Source organism: Delphinus delphis, chromosome 16, assembly GCF_949987515.2.
Source record: "Delphinus delphis chromosome 16, mDelDel1.2, whole genome shotgun sequence".
Classification (NCBI taxonomy): Eukaryota; Metazoa; Chordata; class Mammalia; order Artiodactyla; family Delphinidae; genus Delphinus; species Delphinus delphis.
The window spans coordinates 37,125,776-37,145,960 of record NC_082698.1 but is presented as its reverse complement, the minus strand read 5'-3'; the positions used below and the strand labels follow the sequence as shown (position 1 = coordinate 37,145,960).

The 20,185-nt window shown below is 39.0% G+C and overlaps 1 protein-coding gene across 1 annotated transcript; it reads left to right on the top strand.

Moving 5' to 3' along the window:
- The first annotated feature begins 2,083 nt into the window (after positions 1-2,083).
- On the top strand, positions 2,084-19,154 carry LOC132439826 (lipase member N). Its single transcript, XM_060034526.1, has 10 exons — positions 2,084-2,199; positions 2,462-2,577; positions 3,851-3,968; positions 6,307-6,505; positions 8,148-8,257; positions 10,892-11,028; positions 12,810-12,956; positions 14,402-14,473; positions 15,007-15,078; positions 18,062-19,154. Exons 2-10 carry the CDS (start codon positions 2,473-2,475, stop codon positions 18,293-18,295), a joined length of 1,194 nt encoding a protein of 397 aa, XP_059890509.1. The 5' UTR covers positions 2,084-2,199; positions 2,462-2,472; the 3' UTR covers positions 18,296-19,154.
- Positions 19,155-20,185: the final 1,031 nt, after the last annotated feature.

Genomic DNA, 20,185 nt, shown 5'->3' with positions numbered 1-20,185 from the left:
GGTGGCATTTCTGCCTCCATTATCCAGTATTTCTGGTGGAGTTTATGTTGCAGCAAAAAATAGAAATGAAGTTTTCCCTCTCCTGAGAACAAGGAAAATAAAGGGACCAGTGAACAGGCTAGAGAAGAAACATAAACTGGCCTGAGTTAATCAATCCTAGTTTTACCTGTTACTAATCTGTAGCGTCTGTAGTTAGATTTGTCCTTCACAAAGCTAACCTGTCACCTCTAATCCTGTGTAATTTAGGCAATTTACATTCTGCCCCTGGTATTTGCTCCCCCTGTAATCTCTTGTAGCAAATCACCCCTTGTAGCTGTTTGCATTTCAGAAAGGAGGTCGCAGACTGTTAACCCAGAGACTACGGGACCCAACTACTGGGTTGCCCGACTCCAGCAGTGACTGTTTTGAAATAATGCAAGAAGAAGACTGCTAGACGTTCACCATTTTGATCCTTATCACTCACTTCGGACTGAAAACTTCCCTGTAAGAATCCCTGTAATTCCTCAGGAAAGGGGGGCACAGTTCTTGAGGTGCTAGCCTACTGTGTCTTCCCTTTGCCTGGCAAGGAAAATAAAAAGCCTCTCTATTTCTTATCCTCCAAATCTCTGTCTCCATATTTCTATTTGGCATCAGTGCACAGGGAGCCAGAATTTGTTGGCAACATTTAGAGCTAAAATGTCTTCATTCTCCTCAGGTCTGTATGCCAAAGTTAACAGCAGGTCGAATCCCTTTGGCCTAAGGATTTTGTTTCCTCTGCTAGTTCCAAACCCTTTTTGGCCTCAAAAGTGAGTCAGGCTGGCCTCAACTTCTCAACGGAGTTATAATCAATCACTTTCTGCACATTACATGGTTGACATCAGTAGTTTCACAAACATTGCTTCAGTTGACTCTCATCATGAACTCTGGTGTTGAGAAGATAGATATTGTTAAGTCTGATTTTGTCTCAGGATACTGAGTACATACTTCCACTTTTGACACCTTGTTTTGAAAATGTGGCTGAACCCTCCCAACGGTGACAGACGCTCAGTGGAAACGTGGAGGATTCAGTCAAACTGGTTATTTGTCCCTGGGCGTGTGTCACTGTCCAGGGTTTCTTCACTTCCACGGGCTTCCTGTCTCTCATGTCTCTGGTTTCTAACTGCAATCGTATCTCATTCTTCATTTTGTCACATGCAAAAGTTCAGAAGTTCTTCACCACTAAGAGTCCTCAGGAATAAGGGAAGCTCACATAACTAGGTAAGATCAAAATTTATCACAATCGGGAGAGAGGTTGGGAGTGGTAGCCAGGTGTAAGGGCTCTGTGCTGAGGCTGCCTTTGTTCCTGTCCTAGTTCTGTCACCTCTCTGTTCTGTAACCTTGGGCAGATCTTTCATCTCTCTAAGCCATTGTTAATTTCATTGACAAAAATGAGAATGATAACAGTAGCTGCTTTATGGCATTTCTCTGAGGTTTAAATAACACAATGTGAAGCATTTAGAATAGTGTCTGACACAAGCTAAGCCCTCAATAGTTATTAGTTTCTAAATGTTTTTAATTATATAACATTTACAAAAGTAAAATCGTCTTCATCCAGATAGCAAATTTATCGAAAGCTATTTAACTTCAAAAGTAAATTCTGAATTTCTAGAAGTCTGTCATTAATTTGTTACAGTAAAGCCTCTCTGATGTTATTCTCTTGTTCGTTCTTAGATTTTAAAAAAATAGTGAAAGCTCACACTGGGCTTAGTGCTTTGTGTGTCACTTAATCCTCCCTACAGCCCTATAAGGTAAGTTACATTATTATCCTAATGCTACCAGTGAGAAAACCAGGAGACAAAGCTACTGAATAACTTACCCAAGGTCAGAAATCTTGTTCATGGTGAGGCTGGACTTCGAACTCAGGCCATTGGACTGCAACTCCCCTATGATGAGTAATCTGCCTGGCGATTATGGTCAGGCTGGTTTGAGGAGACATGCTTTTAAGCCATGCCAAGGAGGAGACACTGCACATTTAAATGTGCCAAATTTGCCTTTGGGTGTCCACAAGAAAAATAATCACATCACTTAAAACTGATCATAAGCCTGTCTGAAGCTTCCTTGTTCATGGCTCTTGTTTTTTTGGTGGGTTGCTGGATGAGACTAGAGGATAACTCCACTTTTAGCTTTGCCATGGTATGGAAACTTGTCCTCTGAATCTTCATGTGTTCTGACAACTCACAGGTGAGCAAAGATTTAAATTAATTGAAAAGCTTGGATTAAAATAAAACAAAAAAGAAGGCTTCATACTAGATTGAATTCATTTCATTTCTGGAAGTGGACTATGTCAGGGCAATTTCTATGTGAAAAAAATAGATGAATAGGGCTCGGAGTTAGCTCACTGTATTTGCTCCCTTCCACGCTGTCTCAGCTTTCTCTATTTTAATTTCGTGAATCTACTTTGACATATGACATTAATCTGTGGTTATTAAATGTTTTACGCCAGGCATTCGCGTGATGTGGCTGTTTCTAACAACAACCTATTTGATTTGTGGAACTTTAAATGCTGGCGGATTCTTTAATTTGGAGAAAGAAGCAAATCCTGAAGTGTGGATGAATATTGTAAGTGATGGAAAATTCCCAAGACCATCAAATAAAGCAGATTAATTGATTGTGAGATATTAAAGCTCCTGTATGGCAGAAAAATCTCTGATAAGAAAACATAAAACATGGGTGATTTTTAACAGTTCTCCAAGAGTTAAGCTAGGTAGATCTTCTCTTTTGGCTGAATAAGTAATACTTTCTAGCAATATAAAGCAGAATTATATTTTTTATAGATAACTTCCTCTTTTGAATTTACATTTTTAAGAATATTAAGAATTTCTATTTTAAGCCCTCTGGATGATATATAGGACTGCCCTCTACTGGACTATGGTTTTATTATCTTTAAACCAAGAGGGGTCTCAAAAGACAGTTGACACATATATATGTATAACTTAATCACTTTGTCCTATACCTGAAATGAACACAACATTGTTAATCAACTGTACTCCAATATAAAACAAAAAGTTTAAAAAAAGTGGTATACACACACACACACACACACACACACACACACACACAATGGAATTTTACTCAGCCATAAAAAAGAATAAAATAATGCCATTTGCAGCTACATTGATGGACATAGAGATTATCATACTAAGTGAAGTAAGTCAGAAAGAGAAGGACAAATACCATATGATGTCACTTATATGTGGAATCTAAAATATGACACAAATGAACTTATCTACAAAACAGAAACAAACTCACAGACGTAGAGAACAGACTTCTGGTTGCTGGGGGGTGGGGCAGGGGAGGGTTTGGGACTAGCAGATGCAAACTATTACATATAGAATGGATAAACAACAAGGTTCTATTGTCTAGCGCAGGGAACTATATTCAATATCCTGTAATAAACCATAATGGAAAGAATATGAAAAAGAATATATATAATACGTATATGTGTGTGTATATATATATATAAAACTGAATTACTTTGCTATACACCAGAAACTAACACAACTTTGTAAATCAACTATACTTCAATCAAATATATATATGTATACTTTAAAAAAAAAAGACAAATGACTTGAGAATATAGTTTTGTCAGAAGAGTGGGTCAATGCTAGATATTATCTCCAACCCCCCCAAAAATTTACACTAGCAGACATTTTCTAATAGTCTACTTATTTTTCTATCAAGACTTTATGCAGTAAATTAATTTTACAGTTACCTGGGGCTACAGATTTCAGATAATTTGCCCCAAAAAGCACACACTAGTTGCTTTTTTCTAGTTCCTTTCGATAACCTTTAGAGAAGATGTTTAGCTAACGCTCATATTTTTACTGGGCAGAGTGAAATCATCACCTACAATGGCTACCCCAGTGAGGAGTACGAAGTCACCACTCAAGATGGGTACATACTCAGTGTCAACAGAATCCCCCATGGACGAAGAGACAATAGGAGCACAGGTGGAAGATGTGTCTCTCCTGAGAAGGAGAATTGCATATGACTAAAGTTTATTGCTGGCTGTTCATTAAGACAATGACTGATTTATCAAAATTGGTTTGAATTTTGGATTAGTCTTTACATTGTTAACAGGGAGTCTCATTCTTTTCCAATTCTCTGAAGACAGGCAAAAACCTACAATTACAAAGAGCAAGATCTTCTTGACTGCCACCAGGCTTTCTTCTTAGGGAGTAAATGCAGAGGTGGAGCCTACATTTTGTTAGCTCATTACTGATTTCTCATGTGGAAAATTGCTGTATTCCGAATAGTGGATTTCCTCACTGTTGGAAAGAGATTGGCTGGGTTGTATGAAGCTGGCTGCAGGGTATCCCAAAAGAGTCTCTCCTGCCCCCTCTAGAATCAACAGGCCTCCCTCTGCAGGATTAAAAAAACCCAATTAAATGACAGTGGCATTTCTGAAACTTTTTCCAGGAAGGAAAACTTTAACATTCATGTATGCTTTGACCTGACGAACAGACAGTTTATGCAATGAAAGAGCATGGGGTTACTAAGGCTCCATTCTAGAATGAGGAACGAGCCATGCAAAAGCAGACAAATTACACTCTTTAAAAGGGGAAATATAGGGCTTCCCTGGTGGCGCAGTGGTTGAGAGTCTGCCTGCCGATGCAGGGGACGTGGGTTCGTGCCCCGGTCCGGGAGGATCCTGCGTGCCGCCGAGCTGCTGGGCCCGTGAGCCACGGCTGCTGAGCCTGCATGTCCGGAGCCTGTGCTCCGCGGCGGGAGAGGCCACAGCAGTGAGAGGCCTGCGTACCGCAAAAAAAAAAAAAAAAAAAAAAAAATGGGGGGGTGGGAATATAACTGCAAAGTCCCTGAGGAGGGAGAGAGAAGAGCAAGCAAAATATCTGCAAAGGCCCAGTGGCCTTTACCTACCAAATCATTTACCATGAGATGATTCATGGTAAATGAGACCATTTACCATGAATCATCTCATCCCCCCCCATGAATCATCTCATCTCCCATCCACATTCAGAGGCAGCTAAAGTCATGTAGTTCAAGAATTCAAGAGTTTCACAAGAAAAACTGCGAGTGGGACATGGGTAGGATTACTATCTAAAATATGAGATGCCCAGGTAAAGTTGAATTTCTGATAAACAGCAGATGAGTTTTTCATGTAAATCTCACTTTATGATGTACTTATATGACAAAGTTATTCATTGTTAATCTGAAATTCAAATTTAACAGGGCATCCTGGGTTGTTTTGTTTATCTTTGTTTTGGTTTTCGCTAAATCTTGCAATATTAGGCACGGCGAGGGGTGGGGTAGGGAGGTGCTATGAAACACAAAAGGAGAAAACTTTTACAAGAAAGGCTTTACTTAAGGAGGGAGAATTTGGGGAAGATTTGGAGTTAAAAGACATTTATTAGGTGTATCTTTCTAAATGCTTTAAATGAATTAAATGAATTAAACCTCCCGGAAACCCTATGAAGTTGGCACTATTAAGAGTTACCATTTTACAGATCATGAAACTGAGGTAAAACAGGTTATGTAATAGGCTCCAAGTCACACAAATGGCAAATGACAGAACCAGAATTCAAACCCAGAAAGCCGGACTCCAGAGCCTGTGCTCTTAACTACTAAGTCATAGAATCTTCCGTCCTGGTTCTTTTCCTCAGAAACTTGAGAGTTCACAAGAGGGCGTTGAGCTGACTTTACTGCTATAGTTTTCAAATACTCTTCAGGGGGCAGAGGCTGGGGGTTTGACTGGAAGTTTGGTGAGGAAATAGTCATTGTACATTTATGCTCACCTCCCCCTCCTCCTGGAGGAGGCATAAGACTCCATCAAACATGAGCATCTTCATGTCTCTGTAAGTCAAACCCAGGAGATACATGTAAAAGTGAATACATAGTGCAGAGCAGTTACAAGCACACGCTTTGGCACGAAACAGAACCAGGCTTGAGTCCTACCCATGTACCTTATTAGCTGAATGACCCCTTAGGAAAGTTACTTAACTACCTTAAGTCTCCACATGTATAAAATGAGGATCCTCAAAGTAGGACCTACTTTATAGAGTTATTGTAAGAATTTAATAAGCTCATGCATGTCAACCAATCAGCGTAACACCAGGTACAAAGTATGTGCTCAAAAAACTTGTTATGTGATTACAACACTCTACACTAATGACAAGGGGAAAAGTGAATGCTGTTTTTGGTTTTTGCTTTTCCCAGTGTGTGTGTGTGTGTGTGTGTGTGTGTGTGTGTGTGTGTGTGTGTGTTCTATCATGTTCCCGAGATGCTCTATTTATTATAAATTTCTCTCTCTTCCTTCCTCCCTCCTTCCAGGTGCCCAGCCAGTTGTATACTTGCAGCATGCTCTGTTTGCAGACGGTGCCTCCTGGCTTGAGAATTACGCCAATGGCAGCCTTGGATTCCTTCTAGCAGATGCAGGTTACGATGTATGGATGGGAAACAGTCGGGGCAACACTTGGTCAAGGAGACACAAAACACTCTCAGTGAATGAAGAGGAATTCTGGGCCTTTAGGTAAACTATATCTATGAAAGCTCATGAAGGCAATTTGAGACAAGTCCTTTCAATGTAGTAGTGTGGGTGGTATTAACAATAACGCATGATACTTGGAGTCACACAGCTCCTCGTAATTTCTATTAACATCTCGAAGGAAATAAACAGCAAGAAGCTCTGATTTCCATTGATTCTCCCACAAACGAATTATATCATCTCAACAGGGTCATTTTAACATACAATTCTATCCAATACTATACATTATAAGTATGTCCCAAGGGACAGCTTAGGAAATTCCTGTGACCAGAGTATGCACTCATTCAACCAGTGTTTATTGAGTGCCTACTCTATGCACTGTTCTAGGCCCTGAGCATCCAAGAGTGGACAAAGTCTCTGCCCTCATGAAGCTTATGTTTATCCTAGTGATGCTGTTACAAGTTTTTTCTCTTGGACAGCCAATCAGTTTTGCAAAGAAGATGTGTATCAGTGCCATATTTTACCTACAGAAACTGTGGTCGAGCATGTGTAGAATACCATTTTCAGGAAAACAAAACCTTGTTAACCTTGTTAATAGGCAAGAGAAAAGAATCTTTTGATATGCTGACGGCTTCTTTTAATGAAAGTGTTTTCTGCTGTCACCAAAGGACAGGCTGATGCCAACAGTGGACATCCTTTCTCAGGCTTAAACTCCCTGTTGGTTTAAAGCCTGCTGCTAGAGCAAAACCACGTTAATGAAATATTCAGTACCCACTGACAAGGTGGAAGGAAAGAAAGAATAGATGAAATTGTTAGGGTCCGACCTTTTGCCCCAGGGCAAGCATTGGGAAATATTTTGTGTGGTTGGTCCTCAGCTGGGAGCTTGGAGTTTATTTACTATAAGGCATCACAACCGTTCTCTTATACTGGTGAGTACCAATCTATATTTCCTCTCATGTTCTTCTAATAAGCAGGCCCTTAGTTCCTGAGGTACTGAATTCTACTATATGTTACTTAGGCCTTTTTTGTTCTCTTGCATTAATGTTGGTCGAACTGGTACTATAGGATTTTGGTATATATTGAATATATCTCTATATGGACAGAAATATTAATAATAGTAACATCTGACTAAGTGTCTGACAGCAGCCAGAGTCATTCCTTTAATACTCTCCAACCCCTATAGCAGCCCTGCCGTATAGTATTATCATGTTCATTTCACAGATAAGGAAACTTAAGCTCAGAGCATTTAAGTAACTTATGAAAAGTTACTCAGCTAGTACATGGTAGAATCATGATTTACAACCAGTTCTGTTTCCAAAGCCGGGTATTAAGTGGCCCTAAGAGTCTTGAAGTTCCCTGGCGGAGACTGAAGTAGAGGCATGCAAACCAGGTAGGGAAAGGACAGTAAAAGAAATGCAAGAGAAGGGAACGAAAAGGAAGAATGACAAGATTAAACTTCAGATAATGTAGTTTACACAAGTCTCAAAATCATTCCTGTTATTAGAAAGTAACACATATAAGTGCAGCAAAGAAAAGCTACAATAGCCTATGTGTAAATGAATAAATAATGAAATACAAACCATGTAAGTGGACAGCACAGAATTCTGTGTGTAAAAAATAAACAAGCAAGTGCTCTGAGTTTTGAACTTAGTTGGGAATATTTATAAGTCCCTGTTTTATTTTTCAGCTTTGATGAAATGGCCAAATATGATCTCCCAGGAATAATAGACTTCATTGTAAACAAAACTGGTCAAGAGAAGTTGTATTTCATTGGACATTCACTTGGTACTACAATAGGTATGTTTACAAGGGTCAACACTTTACAAGGGTCAGAGCCATGCAAAAGTTCACCTTTGAATTGGAACAGAGTAACTGTTTTACGTTTACAGTGTCCTTAATTCTCTGTCCTGTGTTGGGCACATAACCCTAGTTCCCTAAGTGGCTGTGAACCTGAATTCCAGAGACTGTGAATATGTAGGATGAGCCTTTCATCTATTTCCGGTCACCGCAACACATTTGTAATGGTGACGTAATTTCCCAGGAATAATCTGTGCTCAAAATCCAAACAGGTATTTCCAAAGGGTAAGTCTCTAGATCACCTCCAAGCTGAAAAAGTAAAGCCAAATGCCATGAAATATCCTTGAAGAACGTTAACTATGCATCAATCATACCTTCCTCACAACCCACATGGAATTTTAAAAAATAAAAAAGAGAGGCTTATACTGATATTTGAACAAATTGAAAAGATATGGTAACATTTTGTTTGTGAATCAGACCACATAAGCTTACTACAGTAAATCAACTGGGCTTATCCGTTTAGTGTATGATTTAATATTTATGGAGTAGCAATTAATTGTAAGCACTATATAGATTTTTTTTTAAGTCCAGGAAATGTACTTTGAATGTGTGGTTCCTAGATTTTTTCTAAGAAATCAATAGTCTAGCTCCACATAAAAATTTAAAGGAACCCATACTATTAAAAGTATAAATTTGTTAGTAATCTTCCACTAAAGTTTCCAGTTTTAAGAGACTGGGTTATATGAAAATGCAGTATTTTAGTTTGGGTGAAACTGTGCAAGAGACAATAAATATTCCTACACTAGTCTCATTATCATCAAGAGCAAATAGGTGTTTACCAGTGCTTTGTACTGATAGGCAGCTTACAAATTTAGACTAGGCAGTGAACATGAGAGCGAATACACTAAAAGAGGATCAAAGAACTAATAAGGGGACCCAACCCCACCCCCCAAAAAACTGTCACTAACAGGAAAATAATTACACCATAATAGCTAACACTTAGGAGCCTTTACTATGTTTAGGGTCCTCTGTTCAGGACCTTTCCTACAATCTCTGTCTAAGCTTCAGAACAATCCTACCATTATTATTTCCATCTCATAGAAAAGGAAACAGAAGTTCAAAGAAATTAAGTGGCTCCTTCAAGGTCTCTTAATACATAAACGGTGGCACATTAATTCAAACCAGGTCACTCTGCCTTCACCGACGGGGTGCTTGGGCGCCGTGGAGAAACTGCAGGGAGAAGGACGACTTGAGTGGCGTCTAGAAAAGTGGAGAGGACTCAGATATGCTCTCATATCTGATTAGCAGAGAAAACGGTAAATTTCATCATCAGGGCCCTGCGTTGCATTTAGGGCATGACATTTTTCAGTGAGCGCTATTTGCCTTTTGAGCAGAGAAATTTTTGGTATGTGGGAAGGACCCACTCTCTATAGGACATTTAACAAGCCAGGTCCTAGCCCCTTAAATAACAGTTGGGCTCCCCAGTCAGTATGACCATCAAAAACTCACCTCCAGGGCTTCCCTGGTGGTGCAGTGGTTGAGAGTCCGCCTGCCGATGCAGGGGACACGGGTTCATGCCCCGGTCCGCGAAGATCTCACATGCCGCGGAGCGGCTGGGCCCGTGAGCCATGGCCGCTGAGCCTGCGCGTCCGGAGCCTGTGCTCTGCAGCGGGAGGGGCCTCAACAGTGAGAGGCCCGCGTACCGCAAAAACAAACAAACAAACAAAAAAACTCACCTCCACACATTTCTAGACATCTTCTGGGGGAACAATTATGCCTGTTTCAGTCTTTGTATCAATTACTCAGCCAGTTCCTTTTCTGGCTAAGACAGTTTCAATATTTCAACAAGAAGTTCAGAAGAAAAAAACCCCTGCTATGGCTACGTACACACACACACACACACACACACACACACAGTGGAGGGGGGCCCAGGAAAGTACCTCGGGGATCCCAAACACGGAGATCCTCCACATAGCCTTTCCCGTGTGAGGCTGACCCCCACCCTCATCCTCATAGTGCTAGATATGGATGCAATGCTATTCCTGAACAGTCAGAGCAAATGGAGACGTATGGTCCTTACTGGGACCATGGTGGACTGAGGGAAAGCCCGTTCCCTTTCGGATGCAGGGAAGATTCCAGAGGTTTTGGTAAGCATCCAATGAAGCACTGAGAGCAATGAAATCTCATCAACTGTGAGAAAGAAAAACTGTGGCATAACTGGACGATAGTGCAGAAAGAGCTGATTGATTCACCTCCCACAAACTAGAGGCTCTGTGACTCACTCTGACATCTCAGAGTTGGTGGTAAAGGGACAATACTGCCAGCACTTACCCCACGCTTGGGAAGTGAAGGTGTCCCCAGTTTACTCGGCAGGAGTTGCCCCAGCAACGTATCCTTCACTTTCCCCAACCCAGTTAAATTGTCCAGAATAAGAGAAAAATGGAGACTGGAGAGCAGACAGGGCTGAAGGCAGATTAACCCTGCAGGATAACTTAGAAGAGTTTCCCAATTCATCTCCAAGATGAGTGCAGTAAAAGGATGAAAATGACAAAGCAGAGTCCCACTTTTGTTAGTAGAAACATTGCCTAAATACTTCTAATTTTTACAAGATCGTCTTGTCTCCTGTTCTCTCAGGGTTTGCAGCCTTTGCCACCATGCCTGAACTGGCACAAAGAATCAAAATGAATTTTGCCTTGAGTCCTGTGATCTCATTCAAATACCCCACGGGCATTTTTACCAGTTTTTTCCTACTTCCAAGTTCCTCAGTCAAGGTAGGCTCTTCCTTGTGCCAAAAAGTATATGAGGATCTCCTTTTGGATGATAGATCCTTATTATTTTAAAATCTATTATGAAACAAAAGTAGCACATTTAGATGAAATCTGTAGAAACCAGACTCTGGGATCATGTGCTTGGAGTGGATGTGTCCTTGTGTGTGTTTGTCTATGCCACAATGTCTACAGCTCCCATATGCAATTCACTATACTCAGTTATTAACAGACCTGAGTATAAATCAGAATTTCTAACTGAGCTGACTGCCGTGTCAGTTTAAGATCTACTCACAAGTTTCCTTGTTCCATTCTTATTCCCCTGGGCATGTCAATGAATTCACAGTGCCCAAATGGAAGACATTTTCCAAGTTACATGGGATCACTGATATCCCTGACTTTGATGTTAGAAAAGCCTGAATAATATAACCCTTCCCATATGGGAGCTTGCTCTAATTTACTAAAGCTAAGATTCCAAAGAGTAAATGTCTTACAGCTGAATTATTCATTCAAGTATTTATTGGTTATTTTCCAATGGTTGGAAAAGTAGTTTGATGGTCAATTGTGAGTTTGGGATTTTATTCTTTGAAAGTTTTTTTCTGTTTGCTTTTTGTTTCTCTAAAAAGGCCATTGCCACAATGAACACAGTATTTTATCAAGATTGCCCCTCAAATTTGGAGAGAAGGATAGAATAAATTTTGACCAAAATGAAGTCAAGGAGACCAATTAGGGTATCACAATAATTCATATATATAGTGAGGTCCTGGTCTGAGGTGAAGAGGTAGAAATGGGAAAAAAAGTGTTTGTGAGCTAACACAAGGAAGAACTTCCATGAGGCCTAATGATTGGTTTGATAGTAGTTTTTTGGTATTGTTTAGTAAGCTCAAGTGATATAACTTCCCTTTTTTGTCGTTGATAGTTCTATTTTAAAGTGTGCTGACATCAGTTAGTTTTGGATGTTTACTACATTTGGGCAGAGTTGAGCAGACAAATTAGTTGAATTAAATTCAGAGATAGACACATCTATTTCTAAATACACCAGTTTTGCATATGTGTGGCTTTGCCTACATAGGTCGGGTCTGAGGCACATATTGTCCCTGACTTATCTCAGTTTCTTATCCTCTATTGTCAAACTTCCCGCCACTTTAAGTCCCATTCTCTGGCCCACCCACCATTTCATAATATCCATTGCCCCTAGAAGCTCCAGTCCTCCCATCAGAGATGCCCACCCAAGCTTGCTTTTCCAAAAGCCCTAGAAGTTTTAACTATGCTGCCTCCCAAGACATCATTTTTTTTTCTGTCCAGTGGCACCCTCCCTTCAGTACTCCATCCTCTACCTTTCAGCATAAAAGCTGGCTACCCTGGAACACTACCAGAAATGTGACGTGTACATGGGTAATAGGGAAAAACCCTTCTTTTCCTTCCTATTCAAGGCAATATTTGACCTTAAGGAGAAACTGCTCTACCTTTCTTGCCATTTAATGAGAAATATAGGCAATCGCTGATTGGACAGAATGTGGGAGAGCTTCACTGTGGAGAAATTAGCTAATTTGAGGTTGAGGGTCCTTACTGCAGTCTCCTTGTAAATTATGTTTGATGATACTAGCTGGGTGGAGACCAATTCATAAATAGGAACTTTTCCTGAATGACTTGGTCTCCTTGACCAAAACAGCAAATAAATATAAAAATATAAGTAGAGCCCCGAGAATTCTCATTCCTGGGATGAAGGGAATGTCAAGAAGTCTGAAAATGGTCCTCAAAAGAATAATTATTTTTTATTTTTACAGAGGATTTTTGGTACCAAAGGTTTCTTTTTAGGAGATAAAACAGGCAAGTCACCTTCTACCAAAATCTGCAACAATAAAATATTATGGGTGATATGTATTGAATTTATGTCTTTATGGGCCGGATTCAACATGAAAAATGTGAACGTGGTATGTATAATGATTCTGGGGCCATTCGACGCTTTTAGAAATTCCAGCTTTTCTTTGATTGATTTTGATGTATCTATTATACTACATAAATTAATGTGGTATTCTAAACTTAAGGGCAGAGATTTGCTATGCATAGAAGATTAGATATTCAATGGACCATGAATGTGAAGACTGAGGAAGACAATAGGCAGCTTCATCTTTTCATACCTGGTCAAATTTAAGAAAATAGTTGTTCCACAATAGGTAGTGGTTTCACATGTTCACAATCAGCTACCACTTACTACAGTCAACTTGATTTTATTTCAGTACAACACAGTATATTAAAAAATAAAATAAAATCATAGAAAAGAAGTACATACAAGCATTAAATTTATTCCATGTATGCCTTCACTTGTGTGAATTTAACCTCAAATAAAATTCATCATTTAACTTGGAACATACAAGACAGAATGGAATGGAGTGTAATCCCTCTCCTATGAAAGAGCAGAAGTCCTGTTTTCATCAACTCCTTGATTCCTGTTGCTGAGAATTCAAGGAGGACGAGGAGTTCAGACTACAGACCAGTGTGGTTGAGTAGTTATCTCTGTCATATTCCAAATGGCAGCCAGGGAGACTGTTACAGTGAAGCTAGTTCCAAAATAGCTTTTCTTGGCCAGCCACCCTACCCCCATTCTTTAAGAGGATAAGTTGTGTTAGACCAAAAACCTTGAGGAACGATTGTTCAAAGCCTGCTTCTCCAAAAGTAAAGATTTTTAATAGTTTCCTTGATTTGTTCCATTATATTCTAAGACATACAATTATCAGTACTATTTTATGTCTACAATTTTCATCTCTATTATATTTATGAAGACTAAAGTACAGTACACATGGAAGTGATTGATTTTTAGCTTTTTTTTGGTAGTATTTTATTTTATCCTTACAAGAGCACAGCAAACTGTAGTATGATTTTTAGCATGTCCATTTAATAGATGAAAATACAGAAACTCAGAGATGATAAATAACTTGCCCAAAGTCACAAAGCTTATCATTAACAAAGTTAGGTCCTGAACTCCAGGATTTTTGATCTATTGATCTGTGATCATCACATCTGTACACACACACACACACCCAGCTCCCCCCCACACACACTTGCACAGAGTACCTTTCTTTGTTGCTTTGCTCCGTGATGTCCATTGTTGCTTCTGCTTCAAAATAAGCAAATTATCCTACAGCTTCAGAGCTGATGCAAGTTTGCTCTCAAGCAGCCCATGCCACCAGTCAGCCCATGGTTCACCCACATTCAAGTGCCTGACATGACTTTGTAATTATCTAGATGATTCTTCCTTGCCACTTTCAAAACCGCAATATTTGTTTATTAGTTCTTAGCATAATTATGATCTGCTTCTGAAAGGCATAGTTTTTTCATTGGGTGGTTAATGCTGTAATAAGTGTCCTTTTTCCTTCAGAGCCGAATGGATGTGTATATGTCCCATGCTCCCACTGGATCGTCAATACAGAACATCCTGCATATAAAACAGGTAGGGTCTTTGTCATGGAAAACTATTCCCTTAATTTTCTTTATATATGAAAGGACAGAGTTAGCATGTCTGTTCTAAGAAACTTAGCAGCTGGCTTCCTTTTTGCCCTTGTCACCACCTTTATGGTTTGATTTCCCTGGATTTTAAGAGAAAGAACAAGGGATGGGGCAGACCAAGTCGGTGACATAAATGAACCCCATCTTAAATCAGAGTTTGTAAAATAGGCCCTGAGCTGAAACAAAAGGTAAACTGGGAGAGCCTCAGAACTGAGCCTTCCCCAGAGAGAGAAATACCTGAGATTTGATTTCCCCTTAATGAGGCTTGGTTTTCCACTAGCTTTTCCTTCAAACCAAGGAGATCATTGCATCACTTTCTGTCGACCTTGTTTTTCATACTGGTAAAATTTATTTATATCTTTCTGCTCATCCTGAAGCCTTATTTTCTTCCCAGCGTACAGTGCTTTTCTAAGATTTGCTGTTAACAATCATGATTCTAACTGTGAATATTACTTTTCTATAAAACATTTAATTCAGCTTTACGGATCTGATGAATTCAGAGCTTATGACTGGGGAAGTGAAGCAGAGAACATGCATCATTACAATCAGGTGAGCTATTCAGTGACCCCAGGAGAGTGGCTTTGAAAACTTACAATGATAAATTATTTGAGAGTAAAAAGAATCCTAGCTGGCAATAGGTTTCATTCACATTGGTTGATAGAGATTTTTTTTTCAAGTCTAGTTTTAATATGTATTCATTTCAGAAAATCTAGAAATAAAAGAATTATATACTAAGGGAGTTAAGTCATTTATAATCCCTCCACCCAGAGATAACTATAGTAGATGTATCAATATTTTATTACATTTATTCCAATCTCAACACCACTGCTTTTCCACAACTTTCAATCTTGCTTTTTTATTTACAGTCATAGCAAAACATAACCAATGTTACTGAGGGTTTTTTTTAACATTATTTTTAATGGCTGCATAATAATGAACATTGCTTTATAAAAATCTATAAAAATTTACAGAGTAAATGAATACACGCTTCTTGATAGCAACAGAAGAAAATTAGGATTACACGTAAAAGTTAAGAGAATTTTCCACCCATGCAGTGTTGAATCTTAAGGCAACTTTTTCCCTCTAACTTTATGCACCAAAATTTATAGACTCATTTAGCCTTCCTATACTTTTAATCAATCCTGTTGCCACCTTCCTTTCTCTAAGTCAGGGGCTGGGCTTCTCAGTATGAACTAAGCACATTTTTCTGATGTTTTCCCAGACTGACATATTTAAGGCTATTAGCGCAAACATAGATTGATGAAATTGTTTCTGAACATCAAATCAGTCAATCAGACCAGTCAATTTCTCAGTAATGGATTGAATTATTAGAGAAATGATTCTACTAGCCCTTAAGACAAAGAGAGCTATATATAATTTTATTATTATTTTTAATCAGCTTAAGGTGTGATTTACATACGGTAAAATTCACTGATTTTATGTGTCTAACTCAGTGAGTTTTGAAAAATATATTCATTCATGTAGCCACATCACAAGCAAGATATTGAATATTTTCATTACCCGCAAAGGTTTTTTCCTGCTCCTCAGACAATGTATATTTACAAATGCATATATTTGCAAATGCTTAGAAAAAGGCCATAAAATAAATAAACAGCAAATGTTAAAGTGATAACTTTCAAAAAGGGGAAGAAAGGAAGAGTGAAGTGGATGGACATGAAAGAGAAAAGGAGGCTCTCATTTTGGATTTTACATACATTTGTCTTTTTTCATTATTGTAATGACCATGTTACATATTGTTTACATTTACAAAAAAATAAAACAAAACACACACACACGTAAGACCATTATTGTCAAGTTCAGCTTTATTGAGGTAAAACTGACCAAAAAATATTTAAGATTGAAGTGTACAACATGATGACAAGTATTGAGAGTGTAAATGTCCTCAGAATTTACACACAGTTAGCTAGCTGGTCCTACCCTACTCCAGGCCAATCCTGTTTTATTTGTTTGTAATTTTAGATCATTGGAAGTCAATTTTCATTACATTCAGAAGTATCAACAGTTTGTCTTCTCCTTAAGTTCCCAGCACAATCTCTGTGTCCACTCTATGTTTTTTTAAGAATAAGAGGATAAACCCATGTAAGCCTCATGACAGTAGGAATTTCCTTCTCTTTTGTTCACCAGTATTGTCTCACCTGGCAGAGTATGTGGAACTTACTGGCCCCTTAATACTTATTTGTTGCACGAATGAAATTTGTTAACTTCCCTCTAATCCATCTTAAAATCTCTGTCTTCTTGATTCTCTCCTTCCTTTCACTCTCAGAAAATGAAGGTCCTCTTATTATGCAAGTTATCCTGATCTTGTGCCCTCGACCCCATCTCTTCTCATATCTTCTTACTGGCTTCTCTTATTATCTTAAACGAATCCCTATCCCTTATGAAAAACAAATAAAAAACCTTCCCTCAAAAAAAAAAAAACCTTCCCTCAACCCATCAATTCTATCAAGTCATCCTACCATCACTCTGTTTTTATCAACATTTTTTAATATTTAAAAGCGAAGTGGAGAAGTATTTCCACTTCTCCACTCACTCCTGAACCCTGGAAAATGTAGTTTTGGTCTTCATCTTCTTATTAGAGCTACTCTATTTAAAGTTGCTTGTGGCTTTTAATTGCCAAATATAATTGCCTATTCTCACCTATATCTTCTGTTAGTTACCACAGTCTCCTTGCAACTCACCCCCCTGATTTGGACTTCCGTAATATAACCATCTCTGATTTTTTTCCTTCCCCTTTTGATTGCTCCCTTTGTCCTCTGACTGGCTACTCTCTGTCCCCCACTGCTCTCAAATTGTCAGAATTCCTCCAAAATTCTTCAAATCTCTCTCCCCTTTGTCTTTGGAGAACTTAGCCATCCCTATGGCTTCAGTTACCCCCTTATGTGGGTCATCCAAACTGCTTGTCTAGATTTTGTTCAGGACCCATTTCCAACCTATTTCTTCTTCAAGTCATCCCACAAACTGATGCCTATGCAATCATGCTAAGACAGAGCTCTGAGAAATGACCTTGCCTTGTCTTCAAAACTTCTGAAAGATGCCTAGCTGCTTCAGCCTTTCATTTAGACCTTGACTGTCTCCAATCGTATACCCTACAGTATTCCCTTACATATTTTCTTTTCTGGGTACACTGGACAGCTTGGCATTCCTGACCATGGCATACATGTTATTCCTGCCTGCTGGAAAGGCCTGCCACCTTCATCCTTGTCTGTAAAATCCAACCATTCCTCAAGAGTCATTTCAAATGACTGCTCTTTATATGAAGCCCCAGTTGGAAATAATTTCTTCTTTGTCTTCAAAGAAGACAAATGTTTTATAGCATTGAATATACCCTACTTTGTTTACAAAAGTTTATTTAGCCATCTTGCCTTGTTCCTTCACACTCCTTGAATATAGAGCCCATTGCATGCTTTCTTCCTGTGGTCATAGTAAATATTCAGTAGTCTCTATTTATTTGAAGTCAGTTGTTGCTCTGAGGAGCTTCCTTTCATGAATGTACTTTCTCTCTCTTCCATAGAGTCGTCCCCCACTATATGACCTGACTGCCATGAAAGTGCCTACTGCTATTTGGGTTGGTGGAAGTGATGTCCTTATAACACCCCAGGATGTAACCAGGGTACTCCCCCAAATCAGGAATCTCCATTACTTCAACCTATTGCCAGATTGGAACCACTTTGATTTCATCTGGGGCCTCGATGCTGCTCAACGGGTGTACAGTAAAATCATAGATTTGATGAAGTCATTTCCCTGACTGCAATACATCTACTCTTCAGTTAAAAGTTGTTTCCAAGCCCATAAGAGGCTTTGGGCAAAATACTAATCAGCAATGAGGTCTACTCCAGCATCCTTCACCTTGTTGCTGTCGCTGAGGTGTTCCCTTATCACGGCATCCCAGCTAGGAATTATTTGTACTGTGCTGCTCTTTCAGAAATGTCCACATCTGAAATCTTAGAATCTTCCCCTCAGTCAAGGGCTAGGTCTATTTTTAAATCTAAGCCCTAGTAAACTCTTCTCTGCTAACTGTACACTTCAGGGAGGAGTTAAAAGAGGCCTTTCTCTTTCTTATTTCAAACATATATAGTGGTTTCATGCAAATGATACTCACTCCCCATCCCCTGGCCTAGATAAACCTTGTCAAGGGAGTCATGTGGCAATATGTTTTGGGTGGCTGTGATCTTGTGGCTTTCTTGAAATCACAATTAGGGCAATAGTCATATGGTCATCTATAGACAAGCTATGAAACAAGCCTGACCCACATCAAGCACGAAAAAATTAGCAGAATGGAAAACTAACCAAATTAAAGTATTCCAGGAGTTTGTTTTACTGTTACAAGCTAGGGGAAAAACTAACTCTTAGTAAGCATATGACTCAACTGGAAGGAGTGGAAGGATGTGGCTGTAATAGATTAGCCTACTAGTTATGAACATTTAAGAGGCATTGGACGGCGGTTGATATGTTTACAGAGAGAAAAGAAGGCATTGGTTAATATAAGAATCTGGTTAAGTGGGGGTCAGTTAAGAGAGCTCCTATGGGATTTGTCTTATTCAGCTACTGCTACAACAATGCTTTGTAATAAACAACTCAGTGGCTTACAACAGCAAACGTTTATTTTTTTATGCTCACAAGTCCACAGTCTGGCTGGTGTGATTCTATTTTACACTGAAATCACCTGGGTTTGGCTCAAAGCTGTGGGTTGGGTCCAGGTCTGCTCTACATCTTCTCTTCATTCTGGAACTAGCAGCTCTCAGGGTTATGTTCTTTGCATGACAGATGCCAAGAGCACAAAAGGGCTAGCTAGATCACGCTAGCATATTTGAACCTCTGCTTGTTCACATGCCTTTGGCTAATTCAGATCACATGACCAAGCCTTACCTCAGTGGGGTAGAATAGTCTGCTTCACCTGCAGTGTGAAGCTGCAAACCACATGGCAGAGAGTGTGGATATACAATGCTATTATACAGGCGTGCAGAACTGGGGAAGATACTCCATTCTACCATATATAGGCATAAAATTCAAAAGACAAAAATAGGGAATACAATAAAAAATAAGTCTTCCTCTTTCTCCCAACTCTTGTCATACACTCTCCACTTCAAAGACACATAACTCTTACCAATATTTTGTGTATCCTTCTACAGACTATGCCATGCATATTCTAATGAATCCACAGATACCCATTTAGTTTTTTCTCCTATATGTACCGTACTATTCATACTTTTCCACGTCTTGCTTTGATCGCTTAGTATATCTTGGAGATCATTCCCCATCAGTTCATATGGAACACTATTAAAGGTTACATGGAAATTCATTATTAACAGAGATTAAGATGAATTAGGATTTTTTTGTAATTACACACAGTGTTGTAGAAAATATTGTACAAACATCAGTTTATACTTTATACAAATATCATTTATACCTAGAGGATAAATTATCTTTGAACCAGTAATTCTGGTTCAAAGAGCATGTAGAATTTTAATTTTGGATGAAAATATTTTTTAACTTCTTTGGTTGACATGAAATCGCAAACCATAGCTGTTAGGGTGGCTATTATCATTAAAACAAAAGACAACTAGTGTTGACAAAGAAGTGGAGAAATTGGAACCCTTGTACATTGTTAGTGGGAATACAAAATGGTGCAGTCTCT